General features: G+C 38.4%; 1 protein-coding gene across 1 annotated transcript; it reads right to left on the bottom strand.

Moving 5' to 3' along the window:
• Nucleotides 1-93: 93 nt before the first annotated feature.
• On the bottom strand, nt 94-17,996 carry fmn1 (formin 1). The gene is made up of 17 exons (XM_039692649.2): nt 15,362-17,996; nt 15,078-15,183; nt 13,989-14,050; nt 12,318-13,603; nt 11,361-11,502; nt 10,546-10,633; nt 9,943-10,004; nt 9,119-9,207; nt 8,782-8,911; nt 8,429-8,575; nt 8,226-8,285; nt 7,453-7,573; nt 4,697-4,789; nt 1,420-1,471; nt 1,133-1,282; nt 873-954; nt 94-725 (listed from the first exon to the last, which is right to left on the bottom strand). Exons 1-17 carry the CDS (start codon nt 17,249-17,251, stop codon nt 681-683), a joined length of 4,605 nt encoding a protein of 1,534 aa, XP_039548583.2. The 5' UTR covers nt 17,252-17,996; the 3' UTR covers nt 94-680.
• Nucleotides 17,997-20,056: the final 2,060 nt, after the last annotated feature.

The following is a 20,056-nucleotide window of genomic DNA, read 5'->3' as shown; positions in this document are numbered from 1 at the left end:
TTCAGATAAAAAAGAATGACATAACAATATGCTTATTATTTTCCACTGTGTGGATCAATGTAGATATCTTTGTAATGTAGATATATAATATGTGGGTGTAAATAAGTAATTTAGTAAACAAACAAACAAAAAACATTCTAATGCGTTTTATCCTGGTCTTCATGCAAGTAATGTCAAGTGAATGAAGTGCCAGAGTTACAACCTTCTTCTACAATGATGCGTTCATCGCAAAAGGAACAATATTACTGTGATTAAATGGTAATGAGATGTGATGAATCAACAACTGACATCAATAAAAAATGTGATGTTGTACAAAATAAAACCAATAAGGATAGTTTAAAATTATATTATTTTACATGTACATTACCTTTATGTTTTGTAATATTCTGTAATGATTTAATACGACAATAAAAAGTTACACAACTTTGTTACTCAATATACAAAATAAAGTTACTTATTTTTCCAATTCAGATAACACTTTTGAAGGCTTAATTGTTTAGACTGGTGAAGACTCCAGAGCAGAGTAAACTTGTAATCTTAACATAAATGTTTCTCACTTTGAACAGCATTAATTCATATCTAAACCGTAGTCGAAGGGATCTTTGGGTCATAAATGTGATACACTAATTTGACAGACATGGCTGTCATCCTGGCCAGTAACGTGCAGTCAGGAGAAAGGGTCAGCTGGTGGTCAGACTTGCTTCTTTCAGACGCAGTCTCTCTTTCTGTCATAAAAAAACCCATACAGAAACATAAATCATTTTGAACTCTTATTCAGCTGTGCTTACATCTTTTATGAATCTGATTTTTAAAACATTCATGAATAAACAATAGCTACTATCTATCTGCCACCAATGAAGACAGGTGCTTACCAGTCCATTGGCATTGGCCCTTCTGGTCTCAATCTTTTTCTCTGCTGTCATGTTGCGCACTGACTGTTGGGCCTCTTTAATTCTGAAGTGAAAATTCAGATGGATTGCATTTTATTTATCCGCAATGTTTCAAATCCAGCAAGTTTCAACAGTCATTGACAAAATGACCCTTAACTTAGTTATCACATTGTGTAGTTGGTTAGAGAAGCTGTAAACCAGAAAATATGATGCTAGATACTTAAGATGCTGCTAACTCTCACCTCAGTTTGGATATGACCTTGTTCTCTCTCTTCCATCTGATCTTGAAGTCATTGCAAAATTCAAACCAAAATGTGAAAACATGGCCTGGCGTAATCTCTTGCTCCCCGGAACGTGACTGCAGCCCAAAATACTCCACTAGGTAAGAGAAGCTGAGGAAGAGAAGACATGATGCACCAGAAAACAACCAGGCTTTTTAGGATGGCCATAATTGTAAATTCATGTAACTAAATGTCAAAAATATTTAAGTTTTATTGTAATATTTTCAACAAGAGTGATGTGCCTGTACCTTTTACGTGCTGATATCACTTGGTGTTCCACAGCAGTTAGCTCTTTTTGTGCTGTAAAATAAAAAGATGTGTATCAACATTTGCATTTATTGTATCATAATCAGTACCACATTTTTCATTTTCATAAAGACTCCTGCAAATGGTTTCAATATTGAGAGCCAATATCTCTTCTATTAGTTCAGGGTCTTAATTTTACCTCTTTAGCCATATCCCAGCAAACAAAATTATGTTCTAAGAATGTTGACATTCCCATTCAGTTATGAAAGCATTATTTCTGAATGTTTCTCTGAACTATCAAAATGCCCAGTGTTTTTAATGTAAATTGCTTTTGGTTTTTGTTTTTTGCCATGCGAACATTAAGGACACATTTGATTTTAGAATTTTGCAAACATTATATGAACATTACTTTTGAATGTTCTTAAACAGGCAATTAAAAAATGTTAGAAAAACGTCCAACTAAAATGTTTCAGGAAAAAAAAAAAATAAATTCCATGAATGATGTAAACATAATAGTCTGGGTTTCTCCATACTGCCTTACCGATACATTGCTTATTTTATTTGTATTATAATTTTTTATTTTTTTTATTTTTATAATTGTGTAATGTAATATAATTATTTTTATGGCACTTGATTTGGAATTATTCTGTAGAATTTGTCTTTGCTTTAACTCTTTTATGTTCTCCTGAATGTATGATTTACATGTTTCTTTAATAAAATAAAAAAAAGATGAGGAACTAAGAGGAAGATTGAGACAGAACTAAAAAAATAAAAAATACTGCCTTACCGTAGCGCGATTTTATTCACGCTGAAAGGCAGTCTGGATACCATGGCCAGATTTTCGCCTCATTTAGGGAAGACCTTTTACAGTCTATGGGGAAGACGATGACGCACACCGAAGCAGTTTGTTTATATCTATGGCAGCAGACGCGAAGCTACCTTTTGATGCAGCCTTATATTGTAAGTAGTTTAGAATGAAATTTTATTTTGAAAAAAGAGCAGCTTTTGGCGTTAAACTTCGCGAGACCCCAGTCGTTATTGTTGTCTAGCCATTAATTGCCCTAATGGAGGACCAGGTGGAGGACTCGAGGCGGTCAACCTCGGAATATCTGCCGCTCAGCTGTGTCCCGAGAAAGAAAATGCGATAAAGAATTGTCGATACCAACTTCTGTTCGGCAGTCCCGAGGCCTAGATGAGTGCAAAGTGTCAAGACATGTTAGCCACGGAGTTGTATAGTACCAACCTGCTAGGCATCGTCGTCCACGAAGTCCATTTAACTTATAAATGGTAAGTGGTATTTATTAATATCATATTGTCATTATGCCTGTAGACTAATGTGGTTGTCACAGTGCCACTAAGTTGTGTTGCTTTTCAATATAAATATACAGCTACTGCTTTAGTAGCATAACTTTCAGCTGTGCACACGTAAGTTATCCGATTAAAGTTGACACTTTAGTCATTAAATTAAATAGTTATTAATTTTTAACTTGTGAAGTACAAGCTCAAACGATTTCCAATGCAAATAACAACTTCAACATCTAGTTTAAACTGGACTTAATACTTGTGTTTTTCTGTGCATTTGATATACATTCTGAGCACCCAATAAACGGCTCCGGGCATTCGTAAACCACGCTTCAAATACGCAAAATTGTGCATGTGGTTCCCAGACCCAAGTCTCAACGAGAATTGGGTCTGGCGTTAGCCAGGCTATAAACAATGTTTTTGTGCTAACATTTTAAAGCTACACTGTGTGATTTTTACCCCCATCTAGCGGTGAAAAGGTATATGATCATCCAGTGAATATTAGTTTTTGTTCCTCTCAATTCCGATTTTGTTTTAACTCCTACGGTGGCCAATGTAGTCCAAGATTAACATGGCTTCCAGTTCGACCTCGTCCATGAGTGTTAACTCAAACGTAAACGCGAAAGGCGAAGCTTGAATTAACGGGTATGTCCCTCTTTGGCTAATGCACTTTCAAGATGGAGGGGCAACATGGCGACCGACATTAGAACCCCTTACCCGTATGTATTTTCAATGGCAAATTATACATTTACGAGAATACTTTATTACTTGAACGAAGTAAATATACATTAATGAGCACATATATTTTTGAAAGAACTAAGTGTTTTTAGCTAAGAATAAACTAAAAGAGTTACACAGTGTAGCTTTAAGAGAACCTTGCAGAACTTGTTCCTGCACTGCTTTGTCAGTTATGCTACCAATAACGTTATCGTCTCAAATTCCTAGCCTTTCTACCAGGGCCTCAAAGACAATGTTAAAACTGATGTTTCTCCTTTACTAAAAAGTCTCCTTCATAGCCAAAGTCTCTCTGATTCCTATCTCTGCGTCTGTCTTCTGAACCTGACCAGCAATCTTGTACAGGTAGGCAGTCACAGACACTTATCAGGTCCCCAAAAGGGCATATGGCAGATATTCTTCATGACTGCAGGATGTGTGCTGTCTTATCTGTGTAGTGGAGACAATCAAATAATTGTAGTAGGAAGAATGTGAGGATGTTTTAAATGTGCTGCTATATACATAAACTACAAACAGAATTAGGGCCCTATTTTAACGATCTAAGCGCATGGTCTGCAAGGCGCAAGTGCACTTAGGCCGTGTCCGAATCCACTTTTACTAGTTTAACGACAGGAAAAAATGGTTGGCGTGGTCTAAAAGGGTTGTCATATTCTCTTAATGAGTAATGGGTGTGTTTTGGACGTAACGTGCATACTGTATATTGTATGGCAGAATACCACAGCAAGTGGTAGTTTAATTTGAAAAAAAATATCCGTTATATATTTAGCACGTTTGTGTGCTGCTGCACGTCCCAATCACACCTCGTTTTCAAACCAGCACACCCAAGGGCGCACAGATAGATGCAAATGCATTTGCTATTTAAACAACAGGGCGCAGGACGTGAAAATAATAACTGCTTCGGACTGAAACTAGCCTAAAACACTTGCATCGTGCCTTGAGTCGGGTGTACGATAGGGCCTTTAATCTTATTTGTCTAGTTGACTAGCATTGTCTCATCCAGTTTATATCTCCACATATCTGGCTCGATCTGCAAAACAATCCTGTACAATCTAAGCAAACATTTGTACTCCTCTCCATCAATCTTCTAGAGAGCCTGGTCGTCTCAGAGACCAACTAGACTTTGTATCTGAACAAGGAAGACAAGTGGGATCGGCTGATGGGACGGAGCACATAATTAGAAGACTTCAAATCCTCTTCTAAAAGGTAATGTGGGCTAATCTCACACATCATAGCTTAGCTCACCGTTGGCAATGAACAAGTCCATTTTCTCCTTGAAGGGATGTATGTGCTCTTGAGATGAGTTGGTACACACGGTTAGAGCATCCTTTTCACAAACTGTATGAGACAAAAGGAATAACATTGGGTTAGAGTAAAATCCCTGACCAGGTCCAATTTTCAGAAGCCAGTCATTGTAAAACAAAGTTTACACTAACTTTAATGCAATATTTTATCCTAAACTAAACAGGTTTTTTTTTTGTTTGACCACCATGAGCGCTTACTTTTTATTCCAATAACCCAGATCTTGAAAAAAAAGCCAAGAAGCACACAACTACAAAAGTGCAAATATACTGAAGCGTTTCTTATCACATTATCAATAAGCTTACCCGTATGTTATTTTACAATTAGATAATGTTGATGATAAAGATAAGTGATTTGGGTATTATTGATGACACTTGAAAGAAAGGATACATTAAGTTGAAGGTCACAGTAAAGACATTTATAATGTTACAAACTTTTTAACTTTCTATTCGCCAAATAATCCTGAAAAATATTCATCTCCAAAAATGCTCAATAGCACAACTGTTTTCAACACTGATAATAGTAAAAAATGTTTCTTAAGCAGCAAATCAGCATTTTAGATTTCTGAAGGATCATGTGACACTGAAGACTGGAGCAATGATGCTGAAAAAAATACATTATTTTTAAATCGAAATAATATCTCACAATATTACTGTTTGTATTTTTGGTTAAATAAATGCAGATTTGGATGGCACAAGAGACTTCTTTAAAAACATATACAGTATTTCAAAATATATCATTGGTGGAACTAATAAAACATATTTACTTATTATAACACACTAAGTACAATGTATGTGGCCATGTTGATCACTCACATTCTGAGTAGGCACCAACTGCTTTTTTACCAGAAGTCCAACAATCATTCACAACTTCAGCTTAAGTTGGTTTATCAAGTCATCTAAAACAACAGCGACTGCGGTCAAAGCCATTAGCGCATCACTGATTACTTGCACATTAAAAGGAAGCACTTTCTGCTGATGGAGCAAATGCTGTAATTATGGGATCAGTACAGTAAATTATGTCGATCACATCTGTAAAAACAATGGTTACAGTCATGGGGGAACTTCCAAAGTCTATAAACAAGCTGAGCGTCAGCCTTCTATGTATGTTGGATTTTGTAATAACTGTAAAATATACATACAACTGCTCCAACAATGAAAGTCAATAGGGTACAAAACTGGCACTGGACCCCAATAAATTTCACTGTATGATGGCATTTCTCAAAATATCTTCTTTTCTGTTCCACAGAAGAAATAAAATCATATTTCTATCTCTTTAAACCCTTTTTGTTTGCACTTGTTCATAACCTATTGTCAAGAAAACACCATAGAGCTAAAGCTCCACCTGTGACTGAGAGGTTATCAAATGTCTTTTTCTCTAAAATCTGTTTTGATGCACCTCTGATCACATCCTCAGATAGTCACTGTATCACCCGTGGACCGACACAGCACTGTTTGTTCAACGTCCAATCAGGGGATCAGAGGAGTCAGTCTCCTGCCTCAGTCATAATACACCCTGATGGGAACCCAGGACTGTTGGATACGCTCCATCTGCATCTCAGCCCGGATAAGGCAACACATACTACTGTTTTCATTAAGAATTTGTATAAACTGTGAACACAGCTGGAAATGAAGAAACGGTTGGGAATCTTTTCCACGCAAAATATTAAAGTGATAAGATCCTCATATAGTGTGTCCACCAAGGCGGCTCACATCAACATTCAGGTTTTCTCAACTGTGGACCTCGGCGAGCCAAACCACTGCCACAATGACCTCAAAGAGATCAAAAAGATGTCTCAAACGCAAGCCAGATGAATCAGCTGTGGAGTCTCCATGCATTAGATGTGCTTCACAATGTTGTCATCATTGTCTCTGGAAAATAAAATCACAGGGACATTCCCTTTTGGTGTAGGCACACAGTGACTAATTTGATTAGTGCAGCACTTTTTTGCTCCGCGAAATTACATCGCAGACAAATGCGGTCACCTTGAGCAGCCAAAACCTCAGTGGGGCTGTAAGTAATTCGAAGAAATCGAACAAACACAGCATAAAAAACAAAGACACGATTCTCTCTCAGTCATGAGGGGAGTTCAAACAGCAGGACAAAAAAGGGAGAGCGCGATGGGCCCGATTTGGCAGTCTCTCCGTCGCCTGATAAGAAAGGCTTGTTGAGAGGTAAAGAAAAGAATCTGTGACACACATCTGCGGGGCCACACTGAACACGGACTGATACAGTGTAGCAGGAGAATGGCAGTGCATCTCTGCGCAGATAAAGCCCATCCCGCCAGCGATAAGCTGCTCTTCTCTCAGATTACATAAGCGCCAAAGCACTGTAGCCTTTGGCCCCTGCGACGGAGCTAAAGAATCACACAATGCCAGAGCATCTGATGGGCAGGATTAAAGTCATATCTAAAAGGCGCCATGGCAAAATCTCACAGACTTCACTTCGCCTCCGCATCTACGCGTGCACACATATACATAGGCAAACTCGTCTGTCTATTCCACCTGATCTAATCTGGTTTAATAATGAGTTGTTGCAAACAGATGCTGTAAAGTCCTCAGGATTCAGCTGGAGCCACGTTGCAGGATTGCAGACTTTCATCCCACCCATGTAATCTTGCTACTTTTGATGGTGCAGTAAATCAGTGGCACGCTAAAATCGTTTCTGAAGACCTTGAGATTGTTTTTGGTAATTCTTACCTGTCAAGTCTCTGTACATCTTCCTGAGATCCTTTGAGAGGTCATCGAACTTCACTTGAGAAGAAAGGAAAACATCTTGAGGTTCAGGCAAAGGAAAGATGCTCTTTTCTGTCCCAGCGTTCTGGAGAGAGATTGAAGGAAGGATGAGTGAAACATATGAGTATCCACGGCCAAGAAAGACTTGAAGATCTAGAGTAAAACACATGTTCTTAGAAATATTTGTGGTTGGAAAGATTTTGTAATGTTTTTGAAAGAAGTCTCTTATGCCCACCAACATTTATTTGATCAAAAATACAGTGAAAAACACTGATATTGTTACAATTTAAAACATTTGTTTTCTAACTTAATTTATTTTAAAATGTAACTTATTCCTTGATTGTTTTTTTCAGTAGACATCAAACCAGTCTTCAATGCCACATGATCCTTTAGAAATCAATCTGATAAGCTTGGGCAAACCGTGATACATATTTTTCAGGGTTCTCTGATGAATACAATGATCAAAAGAACAGTGTTTATTTGAAATAGAAATCTTTTGTAACAATAAAAGCCACCTACCAAAATGAATTTCAATTTAGAAATTAAAACACCCTTATAATAAAAAAAAAGCTTTATTGAAGACATTGTATCAATTGCATTTGTCGTGTATCACTCCATAAATTAATAGATAGGATGAAAAATGAGTCATGTGACTGAAAACAATGTTGAACAGATGAAGATCTGCAGTGTGTAAAATAAACAAACTGCATGTGAAAGGTTACATGTTCATGTTTTACCTCATCATAGTGACGCAGATAGTAGGAAACAATGTAGTCCAACAGACTAATGTGATTTTCCTGTAGATTTATAGAGAATTATGTCAAAAACGTATGTCATTCAGATCGTTTTAAGAACAAATCGTGCTCTGTCAAACACCTCAGTGTGTGAGGTTATAGTGTTTTCACAGTGCTAAACATAGACAAATGTAGAAAACTTTTACCCTGCTCTTGACATCCTTAAGCTTGGGAAGAATCTCAAGCCCAAAGCCATCGGCCTGTCCCCTAGCTCTGCTCCCTCCATTCATGTAGTTTCCCAGAGCAAGCACCAGTCCCATCACCTCCCTCACACTAACTTTCTCCAAAAGACACTAAAACACAAAAGACACATCAACATTTATTTGTGCATTTATCACATGGAGATGTTGGAGACAAAGCAAGCACTTAGACCTCTCTTAAATAAACCGCAGCTGCCTGAAGGGCTGTTTTTTGCTCTTAAGAATGCCAGCGTCTGATCAAATCAAATCAAAGGTTTGATAATATCTGAGGTCTGACCTTTTTGAAAATGCCTTTGTACCTTGCAGACGTGTAGAATAATCTCGGTCTTGCGCTGTATGGAGGCAACGGCGTCGGTGAATTTCGACTGAAAAATTAAACAGTGAACTCGACTGGAGAACTCAGGGACCTGGGAGAGTTCATACAGGAATCTGTCAAGGAAAAGCAATGAACATCTGTCAAACTAAAGTGCATAGTGTTGAAAACACTACTTTTTCTTTGTTTGTTTTCAAATGAAGGAACTTTAGAGAAGTATACATTGCAAAGAGCATACAGAAAGTGCCCTTGTGAATGACAATTGATGTATCACTAGTTGCATAAAAACATGAGTTATCTGGTGTGTTTCTGGAATATCTCACTGTTCAGGCTTGTCCAGTAGTTTGACCTGCTCCTCGTCTGAGGTTTCATAGTGTTTCTTAATCTTCTCTAACTCCTCAGGCTGAGCTCTCTGGGAGAAACAGAACAGACGCATTCAAATGAAAACTGACCAATGATACACACATAAACTTATGAAACCACTCTGGAACTATCTATTATTTAGGTATGTTGGAAATGGAACTAGAGAGACAAGAAGCGTGATACAGAATCTGAAGATTTTGTGTGCATTTTCTGAAGTGATTTACAGTGATAAATACAGTAAAATAAATCTTATTGCTATCCCTATTATCCCTATTCCTTGATTACAACAAAATTAATTTCCACTTATCTCTGAGTTGCAGTGCAATATAAGCTAATGGGGTGGTCAATCCATAAATATGAAATATTTTTCAGTATATTCAGTATTCATTATTATAGTATAGCCACAAAATGTAAACAAAATGAGTGTTACCATGATTTTAGTGTGGGAAAAAAAATTTTATTACCCGTTTCTGTGTAAAGTTACATCCAGTTTCACAACTGTCACCATGACAAATACCATAATCCCTAAAGTGACTACAAACTATAATTTAAATAGTTTTAAAGCTCACATAACACAATAGTTTAATAGGATAATTAACATAAGTGCTTTATAAACAATTATATTATCCATATTTCTTACTCAACCTCAATTTTTACTAATTGAAAAGCAGAAAACATGCAAGGGGTGCGAATGTGTAGGACTTGTGTAGATGTACTGCTTTGGAGGCTATGATTTAGTGTGGGCCTGTACATAAGTACGTTTCCAATGTGGCAGGATACTTACATTTTCATACAGGGCTTCGATAGCATCCAAGTCAACCACAGAATTGTCCAGATTCAAAACAGCTGAGAAATGAAAAAGTATCAGTCTCTAGACAAGAAGACTGATTAGTTAATGGACATACGTGCCATGGATGTGATATGTGAATGTACAAGTCTAAATATGTATTTGAGAGTTTTTTCCCCCTGTAACCAAACCCCCACCAGACCCCACTTACCAAACATATACTTTGAATTTACTAAAATCATCCAAAAAAAATCTGCCTGTCTGACTTTGTTAAGGCCAGCTGTGATGAATTCAGGATGGCCAATGTGAAAAGTGTATGTTTGGTAAGTGGGACTGATAGTTTATTTAACAAACATACAGCCAATTTATCCTTGATAAGAGCTGGAGCCAATCACATTGTTGCAAGATATGTCTTTATATACAGAATTATTTCAACATCAAGTCTTAGGTTGCCTTTTCTAACCAGGCCACACAAATATGTATCATTTTAACATGTCTGTTTATTATTAGTGGAGGCAAAATTAGTCTGGACAGAATAAAAAAAACGCGCTGGTGGTTGAGTATTTCTCGGCATATATGAGTGTGTTCAGTGTGATTTACCTTGCTGGATGTCCTTCATCTCCAGGTGGAGACTTGAGATTAAGATGCCCACAGCCTGAGAGCGCTTGCCATCCAGTAATTTAATAACCTAAAAAAGTTCATCAATCAAAAAAAGTCAAAAATTCATCAATCAAAAACTTGTAAATGACTCTGATCATGAGATACGTGCCTTTTGCTTACAATACCATATGAATGTCTTGAGGACTCATGCTTGTATTACGCAAAAGTGGAACAAATAAATAAAAGATAATTTGGGAAATTCCAAACCTCCATTATAAAACCCACCTCCCTAAGGTAACAATGGCATGATCACATTTCAAGCACAGGCTCATTTATTTCAAATGATCCTCATTTCCTATATAATTATATCAATTTCAAAGGCAATTTTAGGGGCATTTGTGGGATCCTGATATTACTCACAAGCATTTGTATCAAATTAATGGATTTTAAAGTTTAAAGTGACTGCACCTGACAAAAGATGTTTAAGAAAAGAAATTAGCAGAGGTGAATGGATGAATGCATCAGTTCCAGTTAAATATATATTTCGGAAGAACTGACAACTGCTCCACCTAGTGGACACGTCTCAAATCTGAACTTTTTGAACTTGCCTAGCAGTGCATAATATTAATGCATTTTAGCAGATGCTTTTATCCACAGCAATTTACAGATTTTGTTTTTCTAATTAGCTGAATCAAACCCACAATCTCTCATTTGCTATAAAAACTGCATTTGCTATATAGATTTAAAATTGCCATTCAAAATATGAGCCTCTCTATGTTATATCATTTTTTCTTATCTTGAGGGCAGAGCGGTACCTTCCTGGCTTTGGTTTTCTTCTCATAGGCTTCGGATAGGGGCTTTCTTTTGGTGGGCGATGTGGCTTTAGCAAACAGTTCCGCAAAATCATTGGTGTTTATTATCTGTGGCTCTTCCAGGGAACTCCACAGCATATTGCTCCTAAGAAAAGAAAGAGATTATGAGTTTCTGCTCAGTCTAAGGCTGATTGTGATTGAATCTTCACACTTCAAAGACATACAGGCCACCAACCAAAGCATTTCCTAATACCAGCAACTGTAAAAACCACGTTACACGAGTAAAGTGAGCTATTTATTGTTGCTGAGCAACCTTGGCTGAGAGCAGGAGAAGGAAAATCAACAGGAGCAGCATGCGAGTAATCTGACATGCAAAATTTTCTCTCCCATAAAAATAATTAAGGAGCCAGGACGACGGCGCACAGCTAAGCTTGGCTTTGGCTTGACAAAATGCTCACGAAGAGAGCAGAAAGCTTTCATGAGGAGTCAAATAACATTGCAAAAGCACAGAGGTGGCCGGGGAGCCGAATCCCACAGAAATCCACACCGCCACTAGAGGTCCTGGAAAGACTGCAGCTCAGCCTGTGGCTGGCCCCTCATGCAGACAAACGTCTGCAGTGGTCTGTCTTAAACTTCCCATGAGGTCTGACGAGGGAGAGTTGAAAATGTCAGCGTCACTAGTGGACATACGTTGCGTGTTTGAGGAAACTTTTGATTGAGGTTTTATAGGTCTTTATGGTTGAATACAGGTAGAGTGGGATGATGTTTATTTTTAGTTTAAAGTACTTTTTATCTATTTGTAAAAGTGAATTGTGTTCATTGTTGTTATTTTTGTCTCAAAAATCGAATAAAAAAAGGCAAAAGCACTAAACAAAAGTAAAAAATGATACAATTAAAAAATGAGCATCATGTCATTGCCCCATGTAAATTAAAAACATGAGGTAAGGTGATGAGAGATACCTGTTATCTTGAATCTGTATTCGTGTCCAGTAGAGCGATTTCATTGGACAGATTGGCTCCACTGAACGTTTGCGAGGAGGATTGTCTGCTGCTGTACTGAGGAAGATACCAACTCCATGAGGGGGATTGGAGATCGAGTGGAGAACGGGTGGTGGCGGTGGAAGACCACATCCTGTCATTGGTGGAGGTGGAGGAGGAGGTGGAGGAGAAGGAAGCACACTTCCTGGCTTATCCAGTGGAGGAGCAGGAAGTGGAGGTACATTAGGTGTACAAGGACCAGGTGGAGGTGGAGGAGGAGGAGGAGGAGGAGGAGGCACACTTCCTAGCTTATCCAGTGGCGGAGCAGGAAGTGGAGGTACATTAGGAGTACAAGGACCAGGTGGAGGTGGAGGAGGAGGAGGAGGAGGCACACTTCCTAGCTTATCCAGTGGCGGAGCAGGAAGTGGAGGTACATTAGGTGTACAAGGACCAGGTGGAGGTGGAGGAGGAGGAGGAGGAGGCACACTTCCTAGCTTATCCAGTGGCGGAGCAGGAAGTGGAGGTACATTAGGTGTACAAGGACCAGGTGGAGGTGGAGGAGGAGGAGGAGGAGGCACACTTCCTAGCTTATCCAGTGGCGGAGCAGGAAGTGGAGGTACATTAGGTGTACAAGGACCAGGTGGAGGTGGAGGAGGAGGAGGAGGAGGCACACTTCCTAGCTTATCCAGTGGCGGAGCAGGAAGTGGAGGTACATTAGGTGTACAAGGACCAGGTGGAGGTGGAGGAGGTGGAGGCACACTTCCTGGCTTATCCAGTGGCGGAGCAGGAAGTGGAGGTACATTAGGATTGTAAGGGCCAGGTGGAGGAGGCACACTTCCTGGTGTATCCAGTGGCGGAGCAGGAAGTGTAGATATATTAGGAATGCAAGGGCCAGGTGGAGGAGGGGGAATCTTGTTTCTATTCATCTGTAACTGAGGTGATACAGGTGGGGCAGCTGGTGGAAGAACTGTCTTTTGTCTTTCAGTAAAGTTTTTTGTTGAGTTGAGGTCAGCATTTTTAGGAAGGGGGTCAAGACTCACTTCCTTGGCCTCCTCAGACCTGATGAATGTCTCTCTGTCGGTCTGAATGCACACAGAGTGGAAAGTCCGTGTTTTGACGTTGTCGTCAGTGGACACAGCAACATCTCTGTGATTTCTGTGAAGATTTTTGTCTTTCTCTCTTTGTAAGCTTGCAATGGTTACCGCTTGTCTGGACAGATCCTTTTCGTTCTTCTCTTTTAACCGGAAGAGCTCAAGTTTGAAGTCGGCCTGTATTAAAGAGTTCAAACAACAAAATGTAAATTAAAAAATGTATAACGTTTGATAAAAGTGTCTGCTGCATGGATAAATATAATGTAAAGTAAATGTAAACATATTCAGTAGCGTCCTAGCAGACGACACAATCTTGAAATCTTGAGACCTTTTTTGTGAAAGATTTTGCTTGCTTTCTTTAAATTGAATGTAATTTGGCTTGATAGGTCTATAGAAGAAGTGTGGCTTAAGTGTGACTATATTCAATAAGCAGCATAGTACAATACATTTGTAAAAGCACTGATTGTGGAAACACGCCTTTCCTGGGAAAGGTTTTAAATTTGTGATGCTATTAGTAAACTGTATCCCTTCAGTTGTAAAATACTGTTCTTGAGTTTCCCACCTGTAACTTCTCCACTTCTTCATTACATTCTCTTTTTAGTTGCAGAAGAGCAGCCTGATGCTCTGAGAACAGAAAAAAAAAACCATCATTATGGCTAAATATATCACAAAACGCATTGAATTGTGGCAGAAACCCAATAAAATAGTTCTCTAACAATATGTACTACTGTTCAAACATTTGAGAAACATTAATATTATTACAATTTTAAACTGTTTTCAATTTTAATATATTTTATAATGTATATTCCTGTGATGGCAAAGCTGAATTTTCAGCATCATTACTCCAGTCTTCAGTGTCACATGGTTCTTAAGACATCATTCGAATATGTTGATTGATTAAGAAACATTTCTATTATCAATGTTGAAAACAGTTGTGCTGCTTAATATTCTTATGGAAACAGTGAAACATTTTTTTCAGAATTATTTGATTAGTAGAAATAAAAAAAGCATTTATTTGATATAAAAATGTAATATTAAAAAAATGTCTTACTATCATCAATTTTGATCAATTTCATCCATCCTTAACTGAATAAAAGTATTATTTTTTTGTCCTTTTTTCTTTCTGACACCAAACTGAATTAACGAAGAATTGGATATCCAGTAAATATCGTAGATGTAAACTTTCCAATAGATGGCAGTGGTAGAACTGCTATATATAGGGATGATCACTGCCTTTGTCTAGAGAACCATGGGAAAAAATAATTTCCTCAAGTATATTTAAGCATATGACAACAACACACACTTAGAGCATGTGAGCTTAGGTGTGTTTGAGGACTCCACACCCTTTAAATCTACAAGATACTGCAATACGGGCAATGTTATGGATAGTCAATAAGGTTGATCAATGCAAAAAGGTTAATGACTGCATTGCTGAGAAAACGAATTTTCTTACAAGTAACAAACAATGTGACACTGTATCCAAAGTAAATAATCTGCAGAGTTGCGCTTTAGAAACACATTTAGGGTGGAGGTGTAGTGGAATATATTTGGACAGTGTTGTTACATTTTATACAAAAGCAAATATTTGAATTAGAGCAAACATTTACACTTACTGCTTGTTTTCTTCTTCAATTATACAATAAGCCCTTACCAGCTTCCGTGTATTTGAGACCAATCTTCTCCTCGTCATTTTTCAGTTTTGGTGGTGGCCAGATAGTCTGAAGTCGCTTTGGGGTATGCTCCTCACTCACATCAGCCTAAGACACCACACAGCAACAATTAATATGCATTGTACTGTTAATTAAAATATTAAATTAAATAAGGATGCAGCATCCCCACTTTTTTTTAGCTGCACATCAAAGAAGACTTTTTATTTAAACTTTATACATTGATACTGAAATCACCAACAAATGCAATCATCTGTTCACTGCATACTTTAGTTTCTTTGTTGTCTGGAGACTTGCTTGAGTTCCTGTCAAAGAAAGCTCTGAGGACGTCTTTGTCCCTGTTGATCTTCTTCTTTACAATGTCCCGGTCCATGCGATTTGAAGTGTCTTTTTTGGCAGATTTAACGGTGAAAAAAGCCTTCAATGCACCTAAGGCCGTCTCTGCATTTGTAGATTTGTTGGTTTCCTCAGACTGGGGAATGACCGGCTCCTCTACATTAGTCTCTGGCTTTTCAGCAGGGTCCTGACCGATTGGAGACAGTGGGGGGCTTGACTTGCTCTCTTGCTTTCTCTTCCCTTCCCCCTTGCTGAGGAATTGAGTAAGCTGTTCCAGGAAGTCTCCCTTGACTTCTTTCTTAGACTGATCGGTAAAAAGTCCTCGTTTGGTAGGGCTTTGGGGCTGCTCTGTAGTTTCATTTTCCTCAAGTGCTTCTTTCTTGGGGCTGAGCAGCCCAGTGAAGAGGGACGACAGTTGGAGCGGTTTCTCTTTTACTACTGTGGGGGAGAGTATGCTTTGGTCTTTTGTGGTTTTCTCAGTGGACGATGAATCTGTATCTAACATGGTGTCTTCTTTCACACTCTCTTTATTAATATCTCCCTCTGCATGCATTTTTGTCTTCATCTGGATGACTGAAGGCACCGGTACTGTTTCTGAATTAGTCTTATTAACTAGCTCAGACGAACTGGAACTGTGTTCTTCAGTGTCACAGAGGTCAGAACCTGTTAAAATCACACCTCCAGCCTCAGAATGTCTAATTTGGTTCTCCTGGCTTGTGGTAGGTGGATGGACGTGCACAAAAATGCTGTCTGAACTTCCGCTGCTTTCATTGCATATAGCTTGGCTACCTGCAGTCTCATCTCTCAGTTGGATCTCTTTAGTATCAACACACGGTTCAGCAGAAAGAGCTTCAACACGTGTAAGGGTGATGACCACAGTTCTGGTGTTCACAGGTGAGTTTGATGAAAGAACCTTTTTAGTGAGATCATGAACTTCACAGTGCGCTAATGTGTTCTGAAAGTCCATGTTTGCAGATGCCTTGCGGTTAGTCAAAGTTTGTTCATTTACACCAGATTTGGTTACCTCATCTGGAACATCTGCAGTGTTTTGAAGATTTCCACCAGACTCTATTTTGCTCTCAGGAGCAGATACTTCCCGGTGACTTTGCACTGAAATTCCGTTATTTGCGGATGAATTCAAAGACTCTTTTATTAAAAAATCATTTCTGCTTTGAATGTCTGTATGGACTCTCACTTTCAATGGTTCTTCCTTAGCAAACAGCTTCTCATTGCTGGAGTTATCTGATTCCACAACAACTGTCTCATTTGCAGATATGTCCTGATTGAGTCTGTGTCCTTCTCTGAAAACAGGATCTTTATTATCCACTGTACCGATTACTGGATCCTCAAGTTGTTTGTCCAGTCTGTTAGCACTGCCACTGGCTGAGACTTTGCTAAGTGATTTAGATGGTGTGTCAGCTTGACCATCTGTTACATCCTGGACAGTCTGGCGCACAATTGATGTTTTACTGTAATTATCTCTCTGGTGCACAACTTTGAGGTCTAAGTCCACTTCCTCCTTTTCTGAAGAAAAATCGATTTCATTTACATTCTGATACTCCGGTCTGTTGACATGGTCCTTTGTCCTGTCTTCCTCAGCGTTTGTAGGTAAAACCTTAACAATTATAGCAAAATCCTCCCCTTGATCATCAAAACCAACTTTTTGTTGACCATTAACCCCTCTTTCCTTAGTCAACAAGCAAAAAGAAGTCAAATCTGGACTGTCCGACTCCTCAGTCAGTGTTTGAAGTTCATGTTTTTCATGGTGATTAAAAAGGTTTGTTAATTTGTCAGAAAATGTATTGATGGGCTTACTCTCCATTCCCTCGTTCCAGTATGGTTCACAAATTTAGTCTGTATTCAAACAAGAATATTCCACAAGTGATAAAAAACAAAAACAAAGTCAAAATTCAAAAAAATATATAAGTAAAAATGATATGTCTATGTTCGCAGTAAAAAATTCCAGGTTCTTTCCAATAGCCTTCCCAAGTCCATTCACCCATCCCTGAATGTCAAGCCCTTGTGCTGAACAACCATTGACAAATTATGAATATGAGTTCCATTTATTAGTTTTCTACTGGTATAAAAAACTGTTTTACTAAAATAATTTGAGTTTGGTTAAAGTCTGATGTGTCTTTATTTTTCGTAACATGTTGTCCTTACATGAAGTTTCCAAAATCATGGATGCCAGGAAAATGAGCATTAAAGACCAGAGATGTTGTTTTCAGGCAGGACAGCTGAAGAAATGGAAAAAAACATTCCGTAATGATGTTCCAAAATAGTGCCAGCATGCAGCTTGCTCCTTTTATCCAGCCTTTACTTTTATTTAGCCTCTTCTTTCTTTTCCGGGTAAGATTTTGTACTTGCTCTTAATCCACAATTCGCAACAAAAGCGCATATGGCAAAGACGCATATAAGCAAAGAGTGCTCCACCCATTCATTTTCTGCCACATGACAGGATTTCTGGTCCCGCTCTCAGTCATCCATGAGGAAGAAGTTAGCATCTCAGTACCACACCCAGAAGAGCACACAAAACTCCAGTAAGAGTCACTGTCCAGACAAGACAGTCTATCCTCCTTCTGTAAAGCTGGATATCTCCTTCTGTCCACTTCACACTGGATAACATCACAATAATCACCATGATTAACCTGTTAACCCCACCTACATCCTTGTTTTGTCACCTGTGGTTTTGTTTGTAGAGACTAGGCCTCCTGACACAAGGAAGAAACAATGTAAATAGAGATTCTTTAGCACATTTTAATAAGTAATAGACCTAATAATAATAATAAATATGCTGTTTTACATCACAGGAAAATATATTTTTTCTTAAAGGGGTAATGAACTGGCTTTTTAAATTTTATTATATTGCTGTCTGAGGTCAACTTATGACGTTCGCATGGTTTTTGCATTCAAAAACATCAAAATGAATAAGTAATAGGCTATTTTGTACGCTAGTTTTGAGTCTAGCTGAAAAACGCTCTGTTTTTATGGGCGTCTCGCACTGAAGACTTGGAAGTAAACGCCCACTGTTGTGAGTGGATAACAGTTTTGCATACTGTATTATAATGAGTTTCAACTCACCTGTCGATGCACTTGGGGGAAATTGTTTTGAAACCGTCCAATGTTGTAAAATGGCAACCGGAATGATTCGCCCATACATGTTCGACCCAGAGTCCGTGTGTTGCACCATTCTTTTGCATACCATATTTTGTATTGCTCGCTCAGTACCTCGATTCGGTTTGTCATCACGAGGTAGGCCTATCTTATTTAGCTATGCGTGTAATGTACGAATCGGTGGGCGGGGCTAAACCGTTCATGTTTGAGGAGGTAGGCGTTGATCTTCTTCTGCGGGGTGGTGTTTTATCCTCTTTGAGTTAAAAACACCCCACTTTGAAAAACGTGGGATCTACGTTTCCCCACTTTGTTCCCCACTTTGAAAAACGAGTCGTTTGCTGGGGCTGGTGTCAATAAAAGCTTTTATTGGACTAACAAGGATGTTTTCAGTTCTGAAACTTCCAGGATATTCTTATAATATGATGACTTCTTAGATGTCAAAAGCCCAAGGAAAATTTGATTTCTCATTACTGTTTTTTTTTTTGTGAGACATATACATCAATGTATAAAATAATAGACAATAACGGTGCACTACAAATCTCTCCAAAATAAAACTAATACTCACAGTGAGGTTATGGTCAGGAGAGACATGTGGGACAATGACGATTTCATCTTCTTCAGCTTGTTTGTGCTTGGACACAGAGTTGCAGAAGGGCACATTTTCACTGTGCTCAAATGGCCACTTCTCTTCTGCCTGCACCCTGTTCTCGTTTTCCTCTGTGAAAACACAAACAAACAAAACTAACAAATTTATTCATAATCAAGGTTTGTAATGACTCAAAATAACCCACCAGACAGGTGGCTTTAGATTTGGACTCTGCAACAAAGAAAATAATGAATATGCAATGCATTAGCCAGATGCATGAACCAAAAGTTGTTTTGTCAGTGACAGCTGCTAGCACTTTGTGAGTAAAGTGAAGAAAATGTTTATAGCTACAATGCTTTTTGACATATGATAACAGTTGCACATCATTTTAAGATGTATTTGTCAACCTATAAATTGAAATATATGAAAATCCATGTTCTTCCTTCTTGCTGTGAGCAAAGCTAACAGGAATACATAGACTGCCACAGAGTGGACATTGACGTGTACTGCAATTGTGAGGTACATGAATTGACTCAAGTCTTAAGTTAGTTATCTTGTCTCATTAGTCATTACCTTTCATTTTAAAATGCATTCTAAAATACATTCTAATATACATTCTAATATAGAGTAAAAACAAACATGTATCCCAATAACTGGACATTCTGAAAGTGCACATAAATCAGACAAACACATGGAAAATCTCTGCAGCCCCAAGAATCAATAAAGCTTTTATCTAATATACAGCTGAGGTTCACAGCAGCGAGAGTTTAGGAGACCTGAGATCCACTCCTCTCCCCAGGCCTCCCCCCTGCAGAGCAGGAAACAATGAACACACAATCAATGGACAGATTTCATTGAATGTGCAGGAGGGAACAGGAGTGTGCGGTGCAGGCATAGAGGGTGAAGCAAACAGTGACATAATTTTAA

Source organism: Pimephales promelas, chromosome 13 (assembly GCF_988280905.1).
Source record: "Pimephales promelas chromosome 13, fPimPro1.hap1.1, whole genome shotgun sequence".
Lineage (NCBI taxonomy): Eukaryota > Metazoa > Chordata > Actinopteri > Cypriniformes > Leuciscidae > Pimephales > Pimephales promelas.
The sequence above is the reverse complement of the archived record's forward strand: the minus strand, read 5'-3'. Positions and strand labels throughout refer to the sequence as shown.